We start from the raw sequence: 20,144 nt of genomic DNA on the forward strand, positions 1-20,144 counted from the left end.
TGCTAGGATTGTATTTTTATTTACCAAGAAAAAACATTACCTAGAACCAAATTACGAGGTTGCCCTTCTCTTTTAAGGTGACCCTCTTTCCCACTGAAGGTTTCCAAGTCAATTCTCGCTCGCGGTGCCATTGGACTGTTTGGGTTGGGCTTCATCGATGCCTTTGTTGAGTTCATAGGAAACATTATTGGTTCTGGTTCATGGGAATGCTTCAAGTTCAAACGTTATTTCAGGTACAGCGGAGACTGGTCGAGGATCGGAGTTATAACACCGCAGAGTGAGGATTTGCTTAAGCTTGCAGCTTTTCTCGTGGTCCCCTTGTGTATTTTTCTTTTTTTGCTCACCGAGCCAACTAATTCTTGAAATTTTCAACTGGGGTATGGAATGGATTGTGAGTTTGGTTGAATATCTTGTATACTGAAGGTTTAAAATTTAATGGATTGCAGTAGTGATCTAAATCTCAAAATCATGTAGTTAGGATAAGACTAGAAGTTGTAGTTCACTTAGATCCTTCAACGCCAATCCACTATATATTGCTTCCGATTAACTGATTTGTTGATTTTACGCGTTGCAATGGAAAGTCAACTAACAAGAACTAAACATGCTACTAAGGATGTTACTTGAATAACCACCGGAGAAATATTAGAAATACATTTTGAATAATGTGTGATCTAAAGTTTTGAAAGTATTCTCTGTGAATTCTAATGCATATAGTAATAAATATTTTTTTTTGGTGAATTGATAATATAATAATAAACATCAATACATTAAATGAAAAGTAAAAAACTATTGCTTCCAAAGTAAAAGTATTTTAGGGTTTTCTCACCTTGAATCAAAACACATACTTTTTGTTTTAGGACATTGTTGCGCTAGCCTTTGAATATGAATTATTAGATTAGCTCGTTGATGAAGGGAGAAGGGAGGGAGAAGATTATGAATTTGAATCCTCTCATTAATAAAAATTAACAACTAATATTCACTCATAAAAAAATATTAGTCTTTTGGATTAAAAATAAAGTAAAATCAAGAAGTCTTTGAAATTGGATTCTATTTATTACGTTAGTTCAACCATTAGTTTTTTTCCCGCTAATATTAACATTCCTACATAGGTAACACATTATCTGCACATGTGACAACTAATGATATACACATGAAATCACACATGATAATCAAATTAATTAGACTAAAATAATTTGACTTCATTAGGACTCATAACGTTACAATGTATATCACATTTAACTTGGATCCTAAATTCAATCACTTACTATTATTTCATCCTCATTATATTTAAAAATTATTAGTTAACTCACATGTTATATGTAATTATAAATATGCATTACCTCCTACATGTCAGATATTAAGTTTTAGCCGTGTGTTATAACTTGTAATCCCTCAAGACTTTATGAAGCAAGGTAAGGAATCACTTTCAACTGTCTTTTGTCCTTAGCGTCAAAATTATTTTTATTTATAATGAATTTAATTATGTACAAATAAATACCTATCCTGGCTAAAAATGGTAATGTGGACTATCTGTTTTTTAAAAAATATCCAAATTATGATGAACTTCGACAATTAGAGAGCTCATTGGGGGAGGTTGAATTTTCTTTACGTATTGGTAACCAATATGCGGGTTATATGACTAAGCTACGGCATAATTCGGGTACGAGACATTAGTAGTGCGAGATGCTTTTGATGGTCTTGAGATTTTTCCTTTGGCATATGTTTATATGATTGTAATCTAAACAAGGCTCATTCAATCTAGACAAAATGTGAAAATGACTATGTTCACGTGCAGCATAAGTGACCATTCTTAGAGACATCCAATATGACTCTCTTCACAAAGTCATTAAATGCTAATATGGTCTTGTGATCTTTTCTGTGATTACATCTTCTATCTAAAGATTTGAATGAATAAGTTGTCAATTTTTTTTTTGCTATAACACAACATTACTGTTACTCTGCTAAGTTAAGAGAGAAAGTTGAAATGCACTCTCATCTCTATCAATTACCTAGCCATTTCTCACTCCAATCATATTGCAATTCATGCAATGGAAAAACCGACATAATATAATTCTAGTTATTTCTCTCTCAAGAGTTTTAAGACACATAATTAGTTGGCTAATTTGCACAAGTAGGTGATCCCAGTCGGAAATCCAATATGACTAGTGTGGCAACACTATGGGCAAGTGCGCCAAGAACAACAAAAACATGAAAAATTTGATGGCTGTGCCCTGCGATATCAAATGCTCCTGGCTTCCATCGCTCTGGTACTCTAGCAACATAAAATCCAGCTCCAGTAGCATACAGAATGGCCATAACAAGCTCATATCCAAGTGCAACAAATATATGCGGCTGACCCCAATATAGGGCAACAGCATGAGCTGCAGGAATTATACCTGAAAAGCCCATTGAGAGGAATAATGACGCCCTGAGGGGTCGAAATCGAGGTGTAGAAAGTGAAGGTGCGAGTAGGGTAATAATGGCAAGGACTCCAAGCACAGATATTGATGCTAAATAGAATAACCTTGCGTTAGGATTGCAGAAAAAAGCATAATAAATTGGAGCAAAGAAGGAAGAGACAATCATAAGAGAAATGCCAGCATAATCTAGACGCCAGAAAAATAGGTTAAAGCCTTTGGAGTGGCACGCCAGAAGATGGGAAAGAGAACTGCAAGCTAAGCATCCCATTCCTCCAGCTAAGAAAACGAACCATGGCCATCGAGGAACTGTTTCTACCCCAGATCCTTTCATCTCACCAAGGATGGAAGGGTCCAGAACATGTCTAAAATGCAAATCCTGAAAAACAATACATAAAAACAGAACCAACAATTGATAAAAATAACTAATTAATACTATAGTTATCTTATGTTTAGGGCACACACTCCATCACAATAATAATAGCCAAGTAAAGATGTAAAAACGTGATTAGACCATGATCTAAAATTCCTCAGACCAAGTCCTACAAGAGGATGATTAAACTCACATTATCCTCTATAATGCAATATACTTGTGTTCCAAAATCAGATGAACTGGCCGATCGGACGGGAAAACCGACCAGGTGATTGGTTCAAATAAAACACAAAATCCAGCCCGAAGGAAAACCGGTCAAAGAACCCAAAAACTGGTTAACAATAGAGAAACCCAATAAAAAAATCGAGAAAAAAACAATTTATAGTGAGTCAACAAAAAAATGCTTAATACAACATTATTTTGACTTGTTTTCATAAAAAAAAAATGCTTAATACAACATTATTTTGACTTGTTTTCATAAAAAAAAAATTTAAATCAACCTAAAATAATTATCATTTTTTTTATTCCAGATGTAAACTTGTTATTATTAATAAATGTTGATGTGTATTGTTGAAACTTTCACTTTTTGACTTGAACTCTTGTATGCACTTTAAATGGTAATAGCCTATGAAATTATGTTTTAGTTTTAGTTTTTAGTATTATAAATTGAAATTATGTTTTAGTTTTAGTTTTTAGTATTATAAATTGAAATTATGTTTCTTTAATTATTTATGTAGTACTACCATAAATACCTAATTCGTAAGACAAATAAAAATAATTAAATTAATTGATTTTAATTAATATTATCAGAAACTTCAATTTCATTATAAAAATATTCATAAAATTAATTGATTTAAGTAGTAATGATATATAATGACACTACTCATAATTTAAGAAATAATTTTTAGGCCAATGAGAATGATTTATATTATTAATAACTCAATAAGTGTATTAACTTTCATGAAAATATTGACATCTCATTAATAGACTTCCCAATAAATTTGAATTGATTGGGCGATATGCATAATCCAGTTTGTTTAAACTTATAAAAACAATTTTAAAATAAGTGTTTAAAAAAATCTTTTTTTAATAATCAGATAAGATTTGCTTATTACAATCAGTAAAAAATTGTTTTTTAAAACATAAACTATTTAAACAAACATATTATATGAAAGAATAAATTACTTATTTTATTAAATAAATATTTTTTTAACAATTAAACAAATTAGTCATAATCGCACTACTATAGCTTCTTTTTTTGCAACAATAATCACTACTCACTATTATTATGCGAAACAATGAACTTAAAAATAAATTTAATAAAACATTACCGGGAAGGCGTCACTGTTAGACCCGTTCATCTCCGCCGCCGTGGTCGTCGACAACCCGAGCGCCGTGGACGATCTGGCGTTCCATTGTCACATTCACAAAATCAGTTCATTCATTCTCTCTCATACCGAACAACAATACTATACAGAAACATCAAAACGACGCGACGATCCTGCGTTTAGCATACCTGAGCAAATTCCAGAGTTCCGAGGTGGTGCTCATCGCCGCCAACACGGCGAATATGAGAAATCCTCCTATATGCCTGCACTCACCAAACGCGAGTAATTAATCATCAATCAAGCAAACGAAGCAATCGCACACCAAATTGAAATGTTTGAAATGAGAGTGTTGGAACTTGGAATTGAATCGTACGTCCAAATGTTTAGGGTTTCGTTGTGCCACGCGAAGATGCTCCACAAGGCTTCCTTCACGGGCCATTCAGAGCGGTAATAGTCCAATATGAACTCGCTGTCCTTTAAGTACTCCGGCAGCTCCTCGAACTTCACCAATCGGCATTTGAATCGCTTCGATTTCGCCGGGATCTTGTTTACGCTCCGGCGAAGGCTAATCATAGTTAATCGCGGTTATAGTGCAGCCTCGCCGTCGCCGACGATTCTTTGCTCTGCGACAGATCTACTATCTACTATTTGCCCCCACAAAAGCACGCACCTCCACACTTCAGTTTCTACGATATCTTGTCTTGCAAATACTTATAGAACCGCGGTAAAATATCGATTGTCACGGTATTCGCGCTTTCTAGAATAAATAAATAATTGTCCACCGACCACGCTTCCCAAAAACGAATACCAGGCAAAAGAGAGACACTATCTTCATTTTTTAAAATAAAAGGAGAATATTTTGAAACTCAAATAAGAAATGAGTATGAGGATATAACAATTGGTTGAACAGAGTTGTTTTATAAACTTTTTAGTACTTTGAATTCCATTTTTACCCATAAATAAAAGAGGCAAAAATGTTAAATAAAAATAAAGTATAAAAAATATAATAGTTACTTAATACAAGAAGTTAGAAGTAAGCGTAGCATGATTTTGAGGATGGTAAAAATAATTTATTTGATCATTATTAAAAAGGAAGAAAATGTAAATGTATGAATACTGGTGTTGATGATACCAAAGAATAATCAAATAAGATTGTTTCAATAAATATTTAAGGTTAAGCAATGAGAGATTACTTCAAGATTAATTCAAGGTCAAGTAAACAAGATCAAGAAAAAGATAAGACCTTAGTTTATTTGTTAAAAGAATCTAATTGGTTGATCAATTTTTGCTTCAAACAAATTATTTTCAACAACTCAAGGCACTAGTAATCGATTACCATATAATCGAACCAAGACAAATTACAAATGGGCTTTTCAAAAAGGGTTTTGTTTTGAAATTTGAATTTGAATCTTGTAATCGATTTCCAGCAGTTACCAGTAATGACACTTCAAACAAAACTTTAAAAAGTCATGACCCTTCAAAATATGATTGTGTAATCCATTATCAGAATATATATGTGTGTGTGTCTGACTTCAAAAAGAATAAAGTTTTAAAGAGAACTTAATTATCAAATCCTCTCTAAATAACTCATAGTCAACCACTTGCAAATTTATTGAGAATTCTTTTAGCAAATTCAATTTGTATCATCTACTCTAAAGAAGATAAATCTTTCTATTCATCTCATAAACTTAGTTGTAATCAAGAAACTGTTTATCTTTTGGATTGTGAGAATCTTGAACACAAGGGTAAGAGATCCCAAGATGTGTTCGAAGTCTGTAAAGAGATAGTGGAAAATCTCACGTAGGTTACTTGAGGATTGGACATAGGTACGAGAAGTGGTTGAACCAGTATAAATCGAGTTTGTAATTATGTATTCCCTTATCTCATTTATTTTATCGCAACTAATTTTGTCTTTGTACATTGGTTAATTTAATTGTTGTTCATTCTTCTACATTTTGAGTCTATCATATATCATTTAAAATGGGAATAACAAATTGTTATTAGGAAAATTTTAAAATTTAATTCACTCGCTCTTAAGTTATTGATATCACTTGTCTAATAGAAGTGTCTAATAAAATAACAAAATAATATATTCCATTATTATTGTTCTAGTTGTATTCAGTTATTTTGAGCTAGAAAAAATGTATGCATTTATTTTAGAAGCAAATAAAAAAAATATTTTGATAGAATTTATTTTAAAAAATTATTTTTTAAAATAAAAATTTGTATGAGATAAAATATAAAAAGAAATAATAGTCTACTAAATTAAGTTAAAATAAAAGCAAGATAATATGTATCCTATTTAATATTTAATGCATATTATGTTAAATAATATATTAATTTAATTTTATGTTTAAGACAGATTAGATATTAGATACTATAAATATAATATAATATAAATTACAATACTATTTTTAATCTTGTGAAAAGAAGTGTTCGTATTTATTTTTGAAAATATGAATTGTGGGATAAAAGAGGAAGAAGAATAATCTTTGAATTGTTATTTCGGACTCTGGGCAACAAAATATACAAGCATGATATTTATTCAATGAGTGAAAATGCACAAAACTAATGTGTACTTATAATTTATGTATATTCGTGAGTTTTATAGATTTAACTTATCGATTTAACTCGTAAATTCATAAAAATTAATTTTATATAAAAATAATAATAAAATATTTATAAATAATATAACAATAATAATACAAAATAATAAATGATATAATACTTAAATAATTAAGTCTAATAATACATCATTACTAAATAATGTGATGTTATAATAGTGGTACAACATTTCTATTTAGAGTTTGATATTGTTAAAAAAAAGAGTAATATATTAGAGTTGGAACTTTTTCAATTTGGGAACAACACATCAAATGATGTGTTGAACACTAAACAACTCAAAATAACTTGTATTTTTGTCTAATTTTTTTTAACTTGTTAACAATGATTGTTAACTTAAATTTGAGAGTTTGAATTTACACAAAATCTACTAAAGAGAATTTACACCTGAGTTAACTCAAAAGGGACAAGTGAATTCGTAATCTCTTAAAAATTAGAAAATTAATTTGAAAAATTGATAATCATGATTATAAATGTGTATTTGAATGAACTTGACCTGAGTTAACTTATTGGTTTTTGAGCTTAGCCTCGTAACATTTTAAAATAATAAAATTCTTTTATGTTACGTTATAAAAAATCATGTTAAAATCTCATAAAAAAAAATCGTGTACTTATAGATTGGGTCTGTCCAGGGTGGACCAGTTTTTAACCAGTGCACCAATGAATAAGTTGGTTTTACCTATAATAATAGGAGGTTAAGGTGACCGGTTAATGTATATTTTTATTAATTATTAAATTAAATTTAAAATAATTAAATAATTAACAATTAATTACATTTATTTATTGTTTTAATGTGAATACTCTCTCTTTGATCTCCTCCGTCTCCGTGGCCTTCCATCTCCATAACCAAGACAACAATTCCTTCGACCATGACGACCAATTCATCTTCTTCCCATCAATGCTGTCGCGCCAGATGACATGGCCAAACATGCCGCTCACATTACTTCAAACTTAATTTAATCAAAATTAATTTTACAAATACTTAACTACACACAACAAAACATCTAATCAAGCCTATTTTTTTCATTAATATCTTTAAGATGCTCTGCATTTTTTTTCCTAGATTAAATTCTTGATTATATACAGCCAAAACAAAGTGTTTTCACTGTAGTTGGAGGTAGTATTAAATAAAATAGTTGGAAATTAATAACGATATTTTTTACATCTTCCTAAAACAAGTTGAGATTTTTTCATCAGATGCATGAATCGTAGACCGAGGTTTTCTACTTTTGTCGGATCGTACTGGTATGATATTAATAAAAGGGGGAATCTCGCGTTACGTACGTCAAATCAAAAGCTAATAAATGAACCCGTGCCCAAATAAATATGGGTGCAAGGCTTAATCAGAGGACATTATTTATTTCTTAAAGTATAAATTAGACTACTCTTATTCATTCACGGACTTACGTTCTATTGAAGCAAATTTCAACTGTGATCTTTCATCAATAAATTATGAATTGATTCCTTCACCAATTCAATGGCTATTTTAATTTTTCAAAAACTTAGCTAAACATTTGTGTTGCTACTAAAATGGACTAATAACATGTACCAAAAAATGGACTAAAAGTTTTTTATATAAATAAAATTAACTCAAATGTGAACAATATGTTATTCTCTCGGAGAAAATAATAGATTAAGTATTGAAAGATAAAAATAATACTTTAAAAATTATTTCTAGGTAAATGGATTTTCTTGTTATTTTTATTTAAATTTAAGTATGAAAGCAACAATACTGTATGTGTGGGTAAGCTGTACTCAGATAGACCACGTTGTATTGGGCCTCTTCTTACTGGGTTTGAAGTCCTGATAAGGTTTCTTTTTGGGCTTTGCTAATTGCTGTCAGGGGTGTCTGCTTTCTTTGGGCTTTTGTTTACGGTGAAGTCGGATTGGCTTTTCTAGTTAATGTTTTCATTATTTAATAATTAATTTGATAAAAATATGGCATTGAAGTGTTCCACAAATGAATAGCTAATGCCGTGATATACATAAATGAATAGCTAATGTGACATTTCGCATATGTGTATAGTGCTGGTTAGCTCAGGATAAAACAGAAAAAATATGAAAAATTTAATATCATAATCTTGGTGTTTATTAATTATTATATTGAGAGCAATGTTTTAATATGCAAAAATGAACTAGTGAAATCATTTATAATTTATAATAAATTTTAACGTCTAGTTTATCTAAATTTTATCTAAAGGGTATATAAAAGGCTTTGCTTTGTAAAGGAATGAAATGTCGAACCAGTTTCTTTTTCAATTTTCACGTACTTACCTTCATTCTCTCATCTCATCAGATAGACCTGTGTAATCCTAATTCTTATTTATAAGTTATAATAATCTTTTGTTCATTTCTCACAAATTTTCCGTTCCACTAAGACCTTTAAGAAGTATGAATTATAAAGAATATGCGTGAGAGGAAGCTTCAAAGTTTTTTGTTTTGTTTTTTCTTTTTTTACGTAAACCAACTCATAGTAGCATTTCATACGAATAATGTCAGAAATACAACTACGAAAATGATAAAAGATAGATGGACTAGCATGAGCTAGTGAGGAAGCTTTAAAGTTAGCACAAACATGTAACACAGAAAAATATTTATTTCGTTAATAATAATTCAGGAATGTTTGGGTACAGTTTATTTCTCATAAGTAATTATTTGGCTTTCAAAATAGTAACATTATAGATTAAACAATTGTTCCTTTTGTTACAACAAAGACGAGAATAAAATATGTAGGGGAAAAAAGACGCACATTGTTCAACATCTTTAATCATTCTCGATTCTATATCAAGATGCCAAAAGGTATGAGAAAATAAATATTTATGTTGGGATAATTTAAAAATGATTTTACAATCTTGTTCAAACATAAATTATAACGTAAAATAAGTTTATTGACTTTGATTTGCGTAAAAAAATTAAATTTGATAATAAATTTTTTTATTAACTTTGATAATAATTACTTAATTTATAAGTCATATTTATCACAAGATTTTATCAATAAACAGTATACAACTTTTATATAGGAATTAAACTTTAACATTTATTTATGAATAAAAAATAATTAATAATGAACATAAGATGAGAAATGATTGTGTGAACCTTTCACTTCCACTACATACTTCCATGTTTTTTTTCTTCAGATTTTGAACCAGAGAAATCAAATCAAACTACAATTCAATACATGTTTGGAACGATGATGTCTAAAGACCACGTCTAACACACACACAAAAAAAAAAGATCACATCAAACCCATAATATAATGCATAAATAGCTATAAAACTATACATCTAAAGAATGTGAATCACGCGGATCAACAACATAATCCGATTCACAAACAAAAAGTCTTATACTAACTAATTAAGAAATAAATAAATGAAAAACATTTAATTTTAATTTGCGTTAGAAATCACATACTTTTCAATGAAAACTTTATAATTTTGACTTCTTAATCAGTCTCCAAGGTACACCATTTAACATTTATTTTTTATTTTTTTTTAAAAAAAACACAAACATTTCAATATAACAAACCAAATAAGAACTTGAGACTGGTAAATGACTTTTGGCTAGTAGGTGCAATTTAGGTGACCCTCAGTGAGTGGCAGTGAGAGTCAGTGTTTGAAAATGAGCAATGGTTTGTTTACCAAATTTCTACTAAACACCGAAGCATGACTAATTAATGCATATCCTTTTTGAGTGCTAAAGTGCATGTGTCGTTTTACTCATTAACAATTCATAATCAGTGTGCATGGCAATCCATGTATATCTCCATCCACTATAAGAAGCAAATAGTTACTGCAACCATGATCTAATTCTTAGGCCCCACAAACATTAAAGATATTATAGAACACGCAAATTCAGAAATGGTGGAAAAGTGGGGCACCCCTTAAACCCAAAAACTGTATAACCCTTTTAATCGTCCACATGGGTAGTTACACCTACATGGGTAACATGGTGAAACTGCTCTGCGTTAAATTACTTGTCTAAGCAGACAACAACATTAGGTAACTTAGTAAGTATATTTCATTTGGAATTTCTCTTTAAAAAATATGGAATATATTGTTCAACCACGCCTACAAAAGTCAAAATTGATCTTGCTAAAAGTTTAGATTAGAGTACTAGTATAATGATTTTTGTCCAAGTGTGAATTAGCTTATTCTTAACCGTTAAATCCCCAATCCTCCCACGCATTATATTATTAACTGATTAACAGTTTTTACTTCAATTCCTCTCAGCCTTACCATACACACGAACAGTCTCGTCTCGAATTTGAGCCTCAATTTACAAATTTTATAGCGCGAAATATGCATATATAAGTTTATCGGCATTAATAAAACTAATTTGTTGTATGAATAAATGAATGGAAATACCCAAATATAATTAAGATAAAAAAAACACAATTGTTGAATAAAAATTTATATTGATAAATCATTTAATCTTATGATTAAAACTTTATAACTTATACAAATGATTGATTTACAATAATATATATAATATATTTTTTTTTCGTTAATATTTGTACTTATTTTAAAATTATATGTATAGCCTTAGTTTTTTTTATTAATTATTAAGTTTAAAAGTTCTCTTGTAAAATATTTATGTACACTACACTTTTAATGTGGAAAAAAAAGATGTTTTATGGGTTTTATTTTTTTTAAAAAGATGACAGCTTGCTAGATCTTCAACTTTTTTTTTAAACAAAAGCCTGAAGATGGATAACAATCTTACTTTAAGCCAACATAAAACACACTTTTAATTAGTAAACTCCAGCATATTAATTATAACGAGGACAAGAAGATTTGAATCTAAAAGCTCCTTCAAATGATCTAAATCTCCTTCATTAATCTAATAACCTAGCTATTGGGTTCAAAGTCTAACATATTTTCACTTGTGTTAGTATCGAGGGATGGATCCAGGATTTAATTTAGGGGCCAAAAAGTCAATTGTTAAATGTTAAAAACAGTAAATTATAACAAATAAAATACATTGTATCTTTTGTTTAAGTCGTGTACAACGTTTTTTTATATCATAAAATTCATCAATAATAGAATCTATATCAAATTTTTCAGTAATTTTTTTCTCAATGTAGGTAATCAAACAATCAACTAGATATGTAAATTAATGATAACAATTCAAATTAAAGATATGTGTAAAGTACTTGCTAGGCCCTGGAAGCAAAAAAGGTGTATGCGCAAATGAAAAACATGTGTAAATAGAAGTTTTTATTTTATTTTAGACAATGGGTGTAAATGTAAGAGGGGAGGTGTGAATAAATTCTATTTTTTATATATATTTTCTCTTTTTGGGCTAGGATTGGAATCGGGTCAGGACAACCCAACCCAACTCGTAATTAAGCAACAAGGTTGAAAAAATCTTAATTGCCTAACCTCAAAACGGCTCGAGAAAGAAGGCCACTACCATGAAGGGTGGTACGCCTCTATGGCACCACCGGTGTAGGGCTCGATGACACGAGGCGAGGCCGATGAGGCGGTGATAGTGGCACAGTGGTGGCGTGGTCCCAGAGCTAAAGAAAACGAAAATGCCTTTAGAAATGCATGAATAACAAAAAGAAAATGTAATAACAAACTATATATCGCAGTCCAATCCACATGAACCTCGTTGGGGGACAAGGTGCCCCAGTGAGATAGAATGCAGATCACAAAAACAAAAAGAAAGGAGAAATAATGGGGAGAAGAAGAGATGAGAGGAAAACGTGAAAGAATGAGAAAATAAGGGATTATCTAGTGACCCCTCTCTCTTCTCTGACAGCATTGACGATCTGTGTTGTCTTCTTTGTGCATTAATGCATAATCTTCCTTTCTTTTTTATGCAGTGTGATCCTTCCTCTTGACCTAATGGACTTTCCTTCACAACCTAATAGGTCATATAGTCTATTTTTTTATTTTTTTTTATTTTTATGTCTCTCCTTTTTTTTTTTTTGGATATGATTTGAGAAAAAGGAGGGGATTAGCCCTATGCCCCCCCCCCCCCCCCAAATATCCGTCGATGTTAGTATCTATGAATTATTTCAAATTTTATTATTTGTGTGAATCTAGGATATTCTTAGGTAAGAGTTAATGATTAATTTCTTAAAATATTAACACTTTTTTATGTAATTGAACTTAAAAGTCGAGCCTTTAATTATATACTTGGATAAAATTATTTGTGAATCATTATGTCTCAAATTAAAAAAGATAGAGATAGAATCATACCCTCTACATACATGAAAATAATGTAAACAGAAAATACTTGTTTATGAGGTACAAAACAAAGGATAAACCTATTAAAATTAACAAATCAAGAGACATCAAAGTATTGAACGCTACATCACACAAAGTTGGAGTGAAGACAAGGGAGAAAGAATTTAACACAGCCGATTTTACAGACGGCCAGAAACAATCATCTTAGAGCCGGCTATCCCCATGTTTGCCAGCACAATCTATTCTACCCCTGTCCTTTTGCCCATTCCTTTATAAACCTCTTCACTTCATTCACTACTTCATAATTCATTCATATATATAAACTTATTTTGTATGCACCATTAATATCATCACCATCCATCTTTGTTCTTTCTCGTGCATGGTGCAACCTTCTCTATGGCCAAAAAATCACAGCTGCGTACCCAGAAAAACAATGCTACTAATGACGATATTAATCTTAACGCAACCAACACTGTAATCACCAAGGTGAAACGAACAAGGAGAAGTGTCCCTAGAGACTCCCCACCTCAACGCAGCTCAATATACCGAGGAGTCACTAGGTCGATATATATCTTTAATTAATTGATTCCATGTTAATTCAATTTATTGCCTCTCTCTGTCTCTCAACTTCTTCAATTTATCATTTTAATTTTAATCATTCCTATAGTTAGCTAATTTAATTAAATTGGCATTCACCATCAGGCACCGATGGACTGGCCGATACGAAGCTCATTTGTGGGACAAGCATTGCTGGAATGAATCACAGAATAAAAAAGGACGACAAGGTTCATGCTCTTTACCATTGTATCAATAGTTTGCATCAATTTAATTATATATGTAGTTTGAATGTTTGATGAAGTTAGCTAATATTTCTAATTTAATTTCCTTCCATGTACTGTGGTGTTCTCAATCTTGTGGGGGTTCTTCACTTATAATTGGTTCAGTCTATCTTGGTACGTATATTAGATTATATATTGATTACAAGAGTGGTCATATCCAAGTTTATGGTTATTAAGCAAGTTTTATACCATCCAGGCGCTTATGATAATGAAGAGGCAGCAGCACATGCTTATGATCTAGCAGCACTGAAATACTGGGGTCAAGATACCATTCTTAATTTTCCGGTACTTAATTGTATTCTAAAGAACTTTCTATTAATGTATGATTATATGGGGTGTGATTTTTCATACTATACGCATCGTGCGTGTGAGATTAACTTAGAATAAAACACATCAAATTTGTGTTGCATGCAGTTATCAAACTACCTGAATGAACTGAAAGAAATGGAGGGTCAATCACGGGAAGAGTATATCGGATCGCTGAGGAGGTAAAGCTCTAGCTAGCAAGCTTCTTTTATGATAATCAACATGATTTTCAGAAGAAAAAAAAAGCAAAAAAAAAAAACCGTGGCTTATACTGAGACATATTCATTAAAAATTAAATTGCAGGAAAAGCAGTGGTTTTTCTAGGGGGATTTCTAAATACAGAGGTGTTGCAAGGTATATATATATATATCGATCCTATGCATACGGGTTGATTCACTCTTTGAATTCAACCAAACACCAGTTGTAGGCATAATCTTGTGATCCATTTTTCATTACTTGCTTTTCAATGATCTCAGGCATCATCATAACGGAAGGTGGGAGGCTCGGATTGGCAAAGTTTTTGGCAATAAATATCTTTATCTCGGAACTTACGGTAAGTTCTCATTATAATATACTTTTACCTGGTAATGAAATAATTAATAAGAAAATAAATTAATATTAGTAAATAGTAATTAATATAAAACGTGTTCTTTGTTCTTATTTTTTAGCAGTAGTGGCAACACTCAAGTACAGAACCTTAAATAGTTTTGGGTGCTGTTTAATAAAAATTGAAGTTTTATCAAAATAATCATTATAGATCTATAATGTGTGACTTCTCAAGAGAAAGCTTTTATCTGGATTATAGAATAGCACTAGAAATAGTTATTTGCATCTATACTTTGTCCTTTAATAATGTACAAATGGCACAACTCTAACTAGTGTAAGTGATCAATCCTTTTAATTGGTACAGGTCAATATAAACTTCTTTATATTTCAAACTTAAATGAAAGCACTTTTGCAAATTATTGTAAACCAAAACCATCCAGAAGTACTACTTTAATAAATTGCTTCCAGTTCCATAGTTCCATTCATTACTTATCAGTCGTCGTATTCAATGTGGCAGGGAAAGCCACCAACTCTTAACTGATTTGTTAACTTAACCTTTTTCTCTTTAAGAACTATATAATAATATGTCATTATCATCAATACAAAAACTTATATATATTGATCATATAATGTTATCCATTATAAAAATCTCAAATCGACTATCTTTCTAATTTTCGCAGCTACCCAAGAAGAAGCTGCTACTGCCTATGACCTGGCAGCTATAGAATACCGTGGACTCAATGCTGTCACCAATTTCGATCTCAGCCGTTACATTAAGTGGCTTAAGCCCAACAACACCAACAGCAACAATGACCAGATTAGTATTAATCTCACTAACATAAATAATAATTGCACTAACAACTTCATCCCAAACCCTGATCAAGAACAAGAAGTTAGTTTCTTCCACAACCAGGATTCACTCAATAATACTATTGTAGAGGAAGCCACGTTGGTGCCACATCAGCCTCGTCCAGCAAGTGCCACGTTAGCATTGGAGCTTCTACTTCAGTCATCCAAGTTCAAGGAAATGGTGGAAATGACATCCGTGGCCAATCTTTCAACACAGATGGAATCTGATCAGTTGCCACAGTGCACATTTCCTGATCACATTCAGACATACTTTGAGTATGAAGATTCCAATAAATATGAGGAAGGGGATGATCTCCTGTTCAAGTTCAGCGAGTTCAGCTCCATTGTGCCGTTTTACCATTGTGACGAGTTCGAGAGTTGAAGTGAGGTTTATATAATGCATGGAAAAAAGAAAGTCCGATATGTTTGTTTATTATTTAATTTGTTGATTATGTTAAAGACCATATTCACAAATCTTTAGCTAAGATTTAAGTTTTTAGAAGAGAGATCATGTCTTTCACTAATATTATAATAAGTGGACTTGTTTTCAATATGTGAATATGAAAATTTAATCTGCTTATATAGGGACGACGTCATTAATCAGATAAAAATGAATATTAATGCGGCTTTGGGGACATTGATCTCACTTTTATGTACATGTACAAGGAAAATTTTACATTATATGCATTACATATGAAAGCTTTGATCAGTGACACGACTGTGGTTCGTGCATGCCACAAACAGGATTCATTGGCAAATTGAATACTTTTTTATTATATACTCATGGACAAGTCACTACTAGAAATATGGCTATTAGGTGTGGATTTTGCTGTGTATTTTTTCATAAAAATTTGCAGGAAACACCTTAGCTGCGGATTTTCCTGCGAAATATTCACAGGTAAACCCTTCATACATACTAGTTTCTTGGGATTTTAAAATTTGTAGAAATTTTGCTGCGAAATTTCTTGCAAATTTTTTTGCAGGAAACTTTCCTTAAAAAAATAATCACATGAAATTCTGCAGCAAACTTCTTGTGAATTTCAAAATCTTTAGGAAATTAGCTGCGAATTTTCTTGCCGATTTAAAATCAGCGCAGGTAACTTTCCTGCAAATTTTAAACATATCTAGATTTGTAATATTTTATAATTTAAAATGTATAATTTTAAAATATTTATATTTTTAATAATATTAAAAAATATTATTTTGTTATTAATAACTAGAATTATTGTCTTAATAGTTTTTACTAATATTATTATTTATTTAGTCTGGAACTTTTTAAATATTGTTGAAATATATATATATATATATATATATATATATATATATATATATATATATATATATATATATATATATATATATATATTAACGACGTGAGACTCTATACTTCTCCTTTTCCTGATCACTATTGCTACTCAAGAAGTTATTGCTTTGAACTGTTTGCTTATTCTCGCAAATCAAAGAATGGCTTATGTCAGTATCTTCTACTCCCGCTTTCTGTATGGTCATATTTTTATTTATGATATTTTCGTGCTAATTTATTACTTGAGAAGGAGAGAACGTGTAGATTACTAAAAGAATAACAAAAAATTATTGTGTTAATTTGAAAAAAAATTTACTTCTCTTTTTGTTTGTCATTTTTGAAATTGGGTTATAAACTCAAGATAAAAGAGGTAACAAAATTTTGAATTTTTAGATTAAATCAGAATAACGTAAAATAACTTTAGTTGATTAAATTTGTTTTTTCATTTTCCTTGTATATTTTTTTAGTATTTTATTTAATTATCTGGACGAAATTGGGTGTTGATACTTAAAGAGTTAAGATCTACATTGAAAATGATTAAATTCATACTTTTTTATGCAAAAATTAAACAAATTGAAACTCGAGTAATATCAATTTATCTGCTTGTTTTTCTTATTTCAATTCAATAAATTTCATTCAAATCATTCTTGTGTTTTTTCTATTCTTTTTTAGAATCACTATTTTAGATTACTATTTTTAAAACTAATTTAAGTGAATCCTTCATTAGAAGCAAAATGAATGAAACAATTAAATTTAACAAGCAACCAATTGTAATGGATATTGAAATTGAATGCAATAAATTCAGAACTGACATAGAAGAATGAAAAAGTAAGAATGCAGAACTGACATTATTGAATGAATCAACTCCAAATGACAATTAACACAAAAAGAAAACAAGCTAAAACTATAGCCATAAACATTTGTAGGATACAGCTGAGAACTTGTAGTTTATATACTCCCCATTTGTGACAATACACCACTGCACATAAGAAACTAGACAATAATGTACATATTATCCATGACACTATGCAGTGAAAGGAAGAGAATGGAGCATCAGCAATGGTGGATATACAAGCTACAATAATCAACGTACTCAGCTAAATCCTTTAGCTGCAAAGATTAAAAAGAAAAAAAATCAAAATCAAAACACAAAGCAGGTACTTCCTAACCTGTTTTCAAGATAATATGTATAAAGTATAACTTAGTCAAACCATCAAAATAGAACTCTGATCTTGGTCCTTTGGTTGGATCAAACCCATGCTTTATCTGTGGCACTGCACTTGTGAGTATTATGAGAGCATCTATATCTGAAAATTGTATCCAATCAAAACTACTTGCCTGCAATTCAGGCGGCAAACAACCATGTAGGTGAAGGATTATAGCATCCATGCAAGAACCTTCCTCGGGAGCACAAACCTTGTCTTCTAACTTAGATACCAACTTCTCTATGTCATCCTACATGAAGATCTTGTTCAATCGTCACATCATATCAGAAACTAAGGAATTTTGGATACAGATTAATTCTTGAAAACAAATGCTTACACACAAAAAAGAGAAAGAAATCTCAGAAAACTTCAAATAAAAAAAAAGGATTATTTCCCCTAAATAAGTTATAATCAAAACATGCACTAAGATTTACACCTTGACATTTAGCAAAAATTTGAAGTATCAAAGGCAACTTATCAGATGCAAACATACCCACACACACTTTCAATGCACATCTATTTCATAGAAACACATAAGCAGGCAGTGACAAAAATTGCAGAGTGCAGACATACCAAATTAGAACAGACAACAACTATATGCTTCTCTAGTAGAACTCCTGCAAAGAATGTTAACCCCTGTAAAGGAACACACAATTAATTAAACCAACTCATAATTGTAAAACTCGTATACAAGCATTATGAAACTATTACACTTTGATCACTTCATTTCAACGTCAGGAATTTGATTTGATTTTGTTACGCACTAAATCAAATCGAGATGAATTAGATTTGATGCCTATGCCTTCTCAACCATTACCCCAACCCTAACTTCCTTCCTTCCTCAATTCCAAAAATTCCAATCGAGATGAATACGATTTGATTCTGTTACACACTAAATCAAATCTTCAAACATCTATAATTCGATAATCTATAAAAATGAAACAGAAATTGAACACTACCTTCAGTTCAGTCAGAGTGAAACCAATTCCGAGAAGAACACGAGCATAGGAGAGAAAGAGAGAACGGAACATGAACGAAATTGATCGTAGAATGGATCCCGGAGTTCAGAAAACACGAGCATGAGTGAGTGAGCGATGAACACGAGAGTGAGCCTTCACAACAAAATTCTTCAAGCGAAAGTGTACTTCAGAGTCTGTTCCTCTTCTCCGATCGCACGGAATATGGAATGCAGTGGTTTTTCTTTTTTTGAAAATGGAATATTCGCTCGAAGAAGCTTCTTCCATGGCCGCAATTGTGAGAGCGCAGTTTTTACACTCACTCACCCATTCTTCTTTCTTTCTATTTTGAGATGGACTAGGGCCCTAGGATTAGGGAGAAAGGTGGAGCGTAACTCTCGGTTCATTTTCAAAATAACTTTTTTAATTAAAATAAATATATAATTTACCTAATTTTTTCATTTTAAATATAATGAGAAAATATAATTTACTTGTAATTTCACAGATTTAAGCACTATAAATAAATAAAAAATCTATTTCAATGCTAAGATTTTTAAAATGAGTGTTTAACAAAATTTTGTGGGTTTACAATTGACCCTACATATGAATACTTTTTATTTTTAAATCTCGAGACAAAATATTGTTTTATTTTTAGTATAATTAAAATTAAAATGATAAAAAAAATATTTTATTTATGCATATAAGTTCAAAGTAATGAGAAATACATAAAAACAAATAAACAAACAATCATAATATTTTTAATTATTTTTAATCATCATAAAATATTCACTAAAATAGTAATTTGTTTAGAAAATTATTTTTGATTATTTTAAATCATCAAAAAATTTAGTAAAAACTAATTTCTTTAGAAAATTATTTTAAAAGTAATAATTCCTACGAAGTAAAATTGATAGAAAAATTCGCAGGAAAATTCATAGGAAAATATATGTTGATTTTGTTTTGCAGCAAAATCTGCAGGAAATACCTGCGAATTTTTATCCGCATAAAAAATCACAGGAAATACTTGCGGATTATTTTTCACAAAAAAATCTACAGGAAATCCACATAAAAAACCACAGCAAATAGCTGCAGATTTTTTGTCCAAAAAAATTCAACAGGAAATTAGCAAATTTCTAATAGTAAGTGCTAAGAAAATTCTTTCATTAAAAGTATTTATTATATTAAAAACATTAAAAAAAACAATAA

At 30.5% G+C, this 20,144-nt stretch overlaps 3 protein-coding genes across 9 annotated transcripts; 1 reads left to right on the forward strand and 2 right to left on the reverse strand.

Annotated features, from left to right (window-relative positions):
* Positions 1 to 1,902: 1,902 nt before the first annotated feature.
* LOC100792813 (heptahelical transmembrane protein 2) lies at positions 1,903 to 4,975 on the reverse strand. Of its 2 annotated transcripts, XM_006575258.4 has the most exons (5): positions 4,492 to 4,951; positions 4,307 to 4,381; positions 4,122 to 4,194; positions 2,397 to 2,796; positions 1,903 to 2,272 (listed from the first exon to the last, which is right to left on the reverse strand). In XM_006575258.4, the coding sequence occupies exons 1-5, from the start codon at positions 4,689 to 4,691 to the stop codon at positions 2,163 to 2,165; spliced, it is 858 nt and encodes a 285-aa protein (XP_006575321.1). In that variant the 5' UTR covers positions 4,692 to 4,951; the 3' UTR covers positions 1,903 to 2,162. The 2 variants fall into 2 exon arrangements, with proteins under 2 accessions (XP_006575321.1, XP_003519166.1); XM_003519118.5 differs by having other exon boundaries at positions 1,903 to 2,796; positions 4,492 to 4,975.
* Positions 4,976 to 13,070: 8,095 nt separating this feature from the next.
* On the forward strand, positions 13,071 to 16,200 carry LOC100793339 (AP2-like ethylene-responsive transcription factor At1g16060). The gene is made up of 8 exons (XM_006575259.4): positions 13,071 to 13,494; positions 13,637 to 13,719; positions 13,879 to 13,887; positions 13,970 to 14,058; positions 14,188 to 14,261; positions 14,383 to 14,433; positions 14,556 to 14,632; positions 15,306 to 16,200. The coding sequence occupies exons 1-8, from the start codon at positions 13,331 to 13,333 to the stop codon at positions 15,854 to 15,856; spliced, it is 1,098 nt and encodes a 365-aa protein (XP_006575322.1). The 5' UTR covers positions 13,071 to 13,330; the 3' UTR covers positions 15,857 to 16,200.
* A 1,404-nt stretch (positions 16,201 to 17,604) lies between these two features.
* On the reverse strand, positions 17,605 to 19,342 carry LOC100793869 (uncharacterized). 6 transcript variants are annotated; one of them, XM_006575264.2, is made up of 5 exons: positions 18,942 to 19,322; positions 18,556 to 18,618; positions 18,116 to 18,232; positions 17,989 to 18,043; positions 17,605 to 17,887 (listed from the first exon to the last, which is right to left on the reverse strand). In XM_006575264.2, exons 1-5 carry the CDS (start codon positions 19,011 to 19,013, stop codon positions 17,871 to 17,873), a joined length of 324 nt encoding a protein of 107 aa, XP_006575327.1. In that variant the 5' UTR covers positions 19,014 to 19,322; the 3' UTR covers positions 17,605 to 17,870. The 6 variants fall into 6 exon arrangements, 5 of the variants coding, with proteins under 5 accessions (XP_006575327.1, XP_006575326.1, XP_006575323.1 ...); XM_006575263.2 differs by having other exon boundaries at positions 17,605 to 18,043; XM_006575260.2 differs by having other exon boundaries at positions 17,989 to 18,232.
* Between the last annotated feature and the right edge of the window lie 802 nt (positions 19,343 to 20,144).

The sequence above is a fragment of the Glycine max genome, chromosome 2, assembly GCF_000004515.6.
Source record: "Glycine max cultivar Williams 82 chromosome 2, Glycine_max_v4.0, whole genome shotgun sequence".
In the NCBI taxonomy this organism is placed as follows: Eukaryota; Viridiplantae; Streptophyta; class Magnoliopsida; order Fabales; family Fabaceae; genus Glycine; species Glycine max.

Coding starts and splice junctions, on each gene's coding strand:
- LOC100792813 (XM_003519118.5), bottom strand. CDS start 4,691: ATGATTAGCCTTCGCCGGAGCGTAAACAAGATCCCGGCGAAATCGAAG. Junction 4,382..4,491: donor GAAACCCTAAACATTTGGAC/GTACGATTCAAT, acceptor TGGTGAGTGCAG/GCATATAGGAGGATTTCTCA. Junction 2,797..4,121: donor CTAACAGTGACGCCTTCCCG/GTAATGTTTTAT, acceptor ATTGTTTTTCAG/GATTTGCATTTTAGACATGT.
- LOC100793339 (XM_006575259.4), top strand. CDS start 13,331: ATGGCCAAAAAATCACAGCTGCGTACCCAGAAAAACAATGCTACTAAT. Junction 13,495..13,636: donor ATATACCGAGGAGTCACTAG/GTCGATATATAT, acceptor ATTCACCATCAG/GCACCGATGGACTGGCCGAT. Junction 14,262..14,382: donor TATATCGGATCGCTGAGGAG/GTAAAGCTCTAG, acceptor ATTAAATTGCAG/GAAAAGCAGTGGTTTTTCTA.
- LOC100793869 (XM_003519120.3), bottom strand. CDS start 19,013: ATGTTCCGTTCTCTCTTTCTCTCCTATGCTCGTGTTCTTCTCGGAATT. Junction 18,619..18,941: donor TCACTCTGACTGAACTGAAG/GTAGTGTTCAAT, acceptor GTTCCTTTACAG/GGGTTAACATTCTTTGCAGG. Junction 18,233..18,555: donor TTGTTGTCTGTTCTAATTTG/GTATGTCTGCAC, acceptor ATCTTCATGTAG/GATGACATAGAGAAGTTGGT.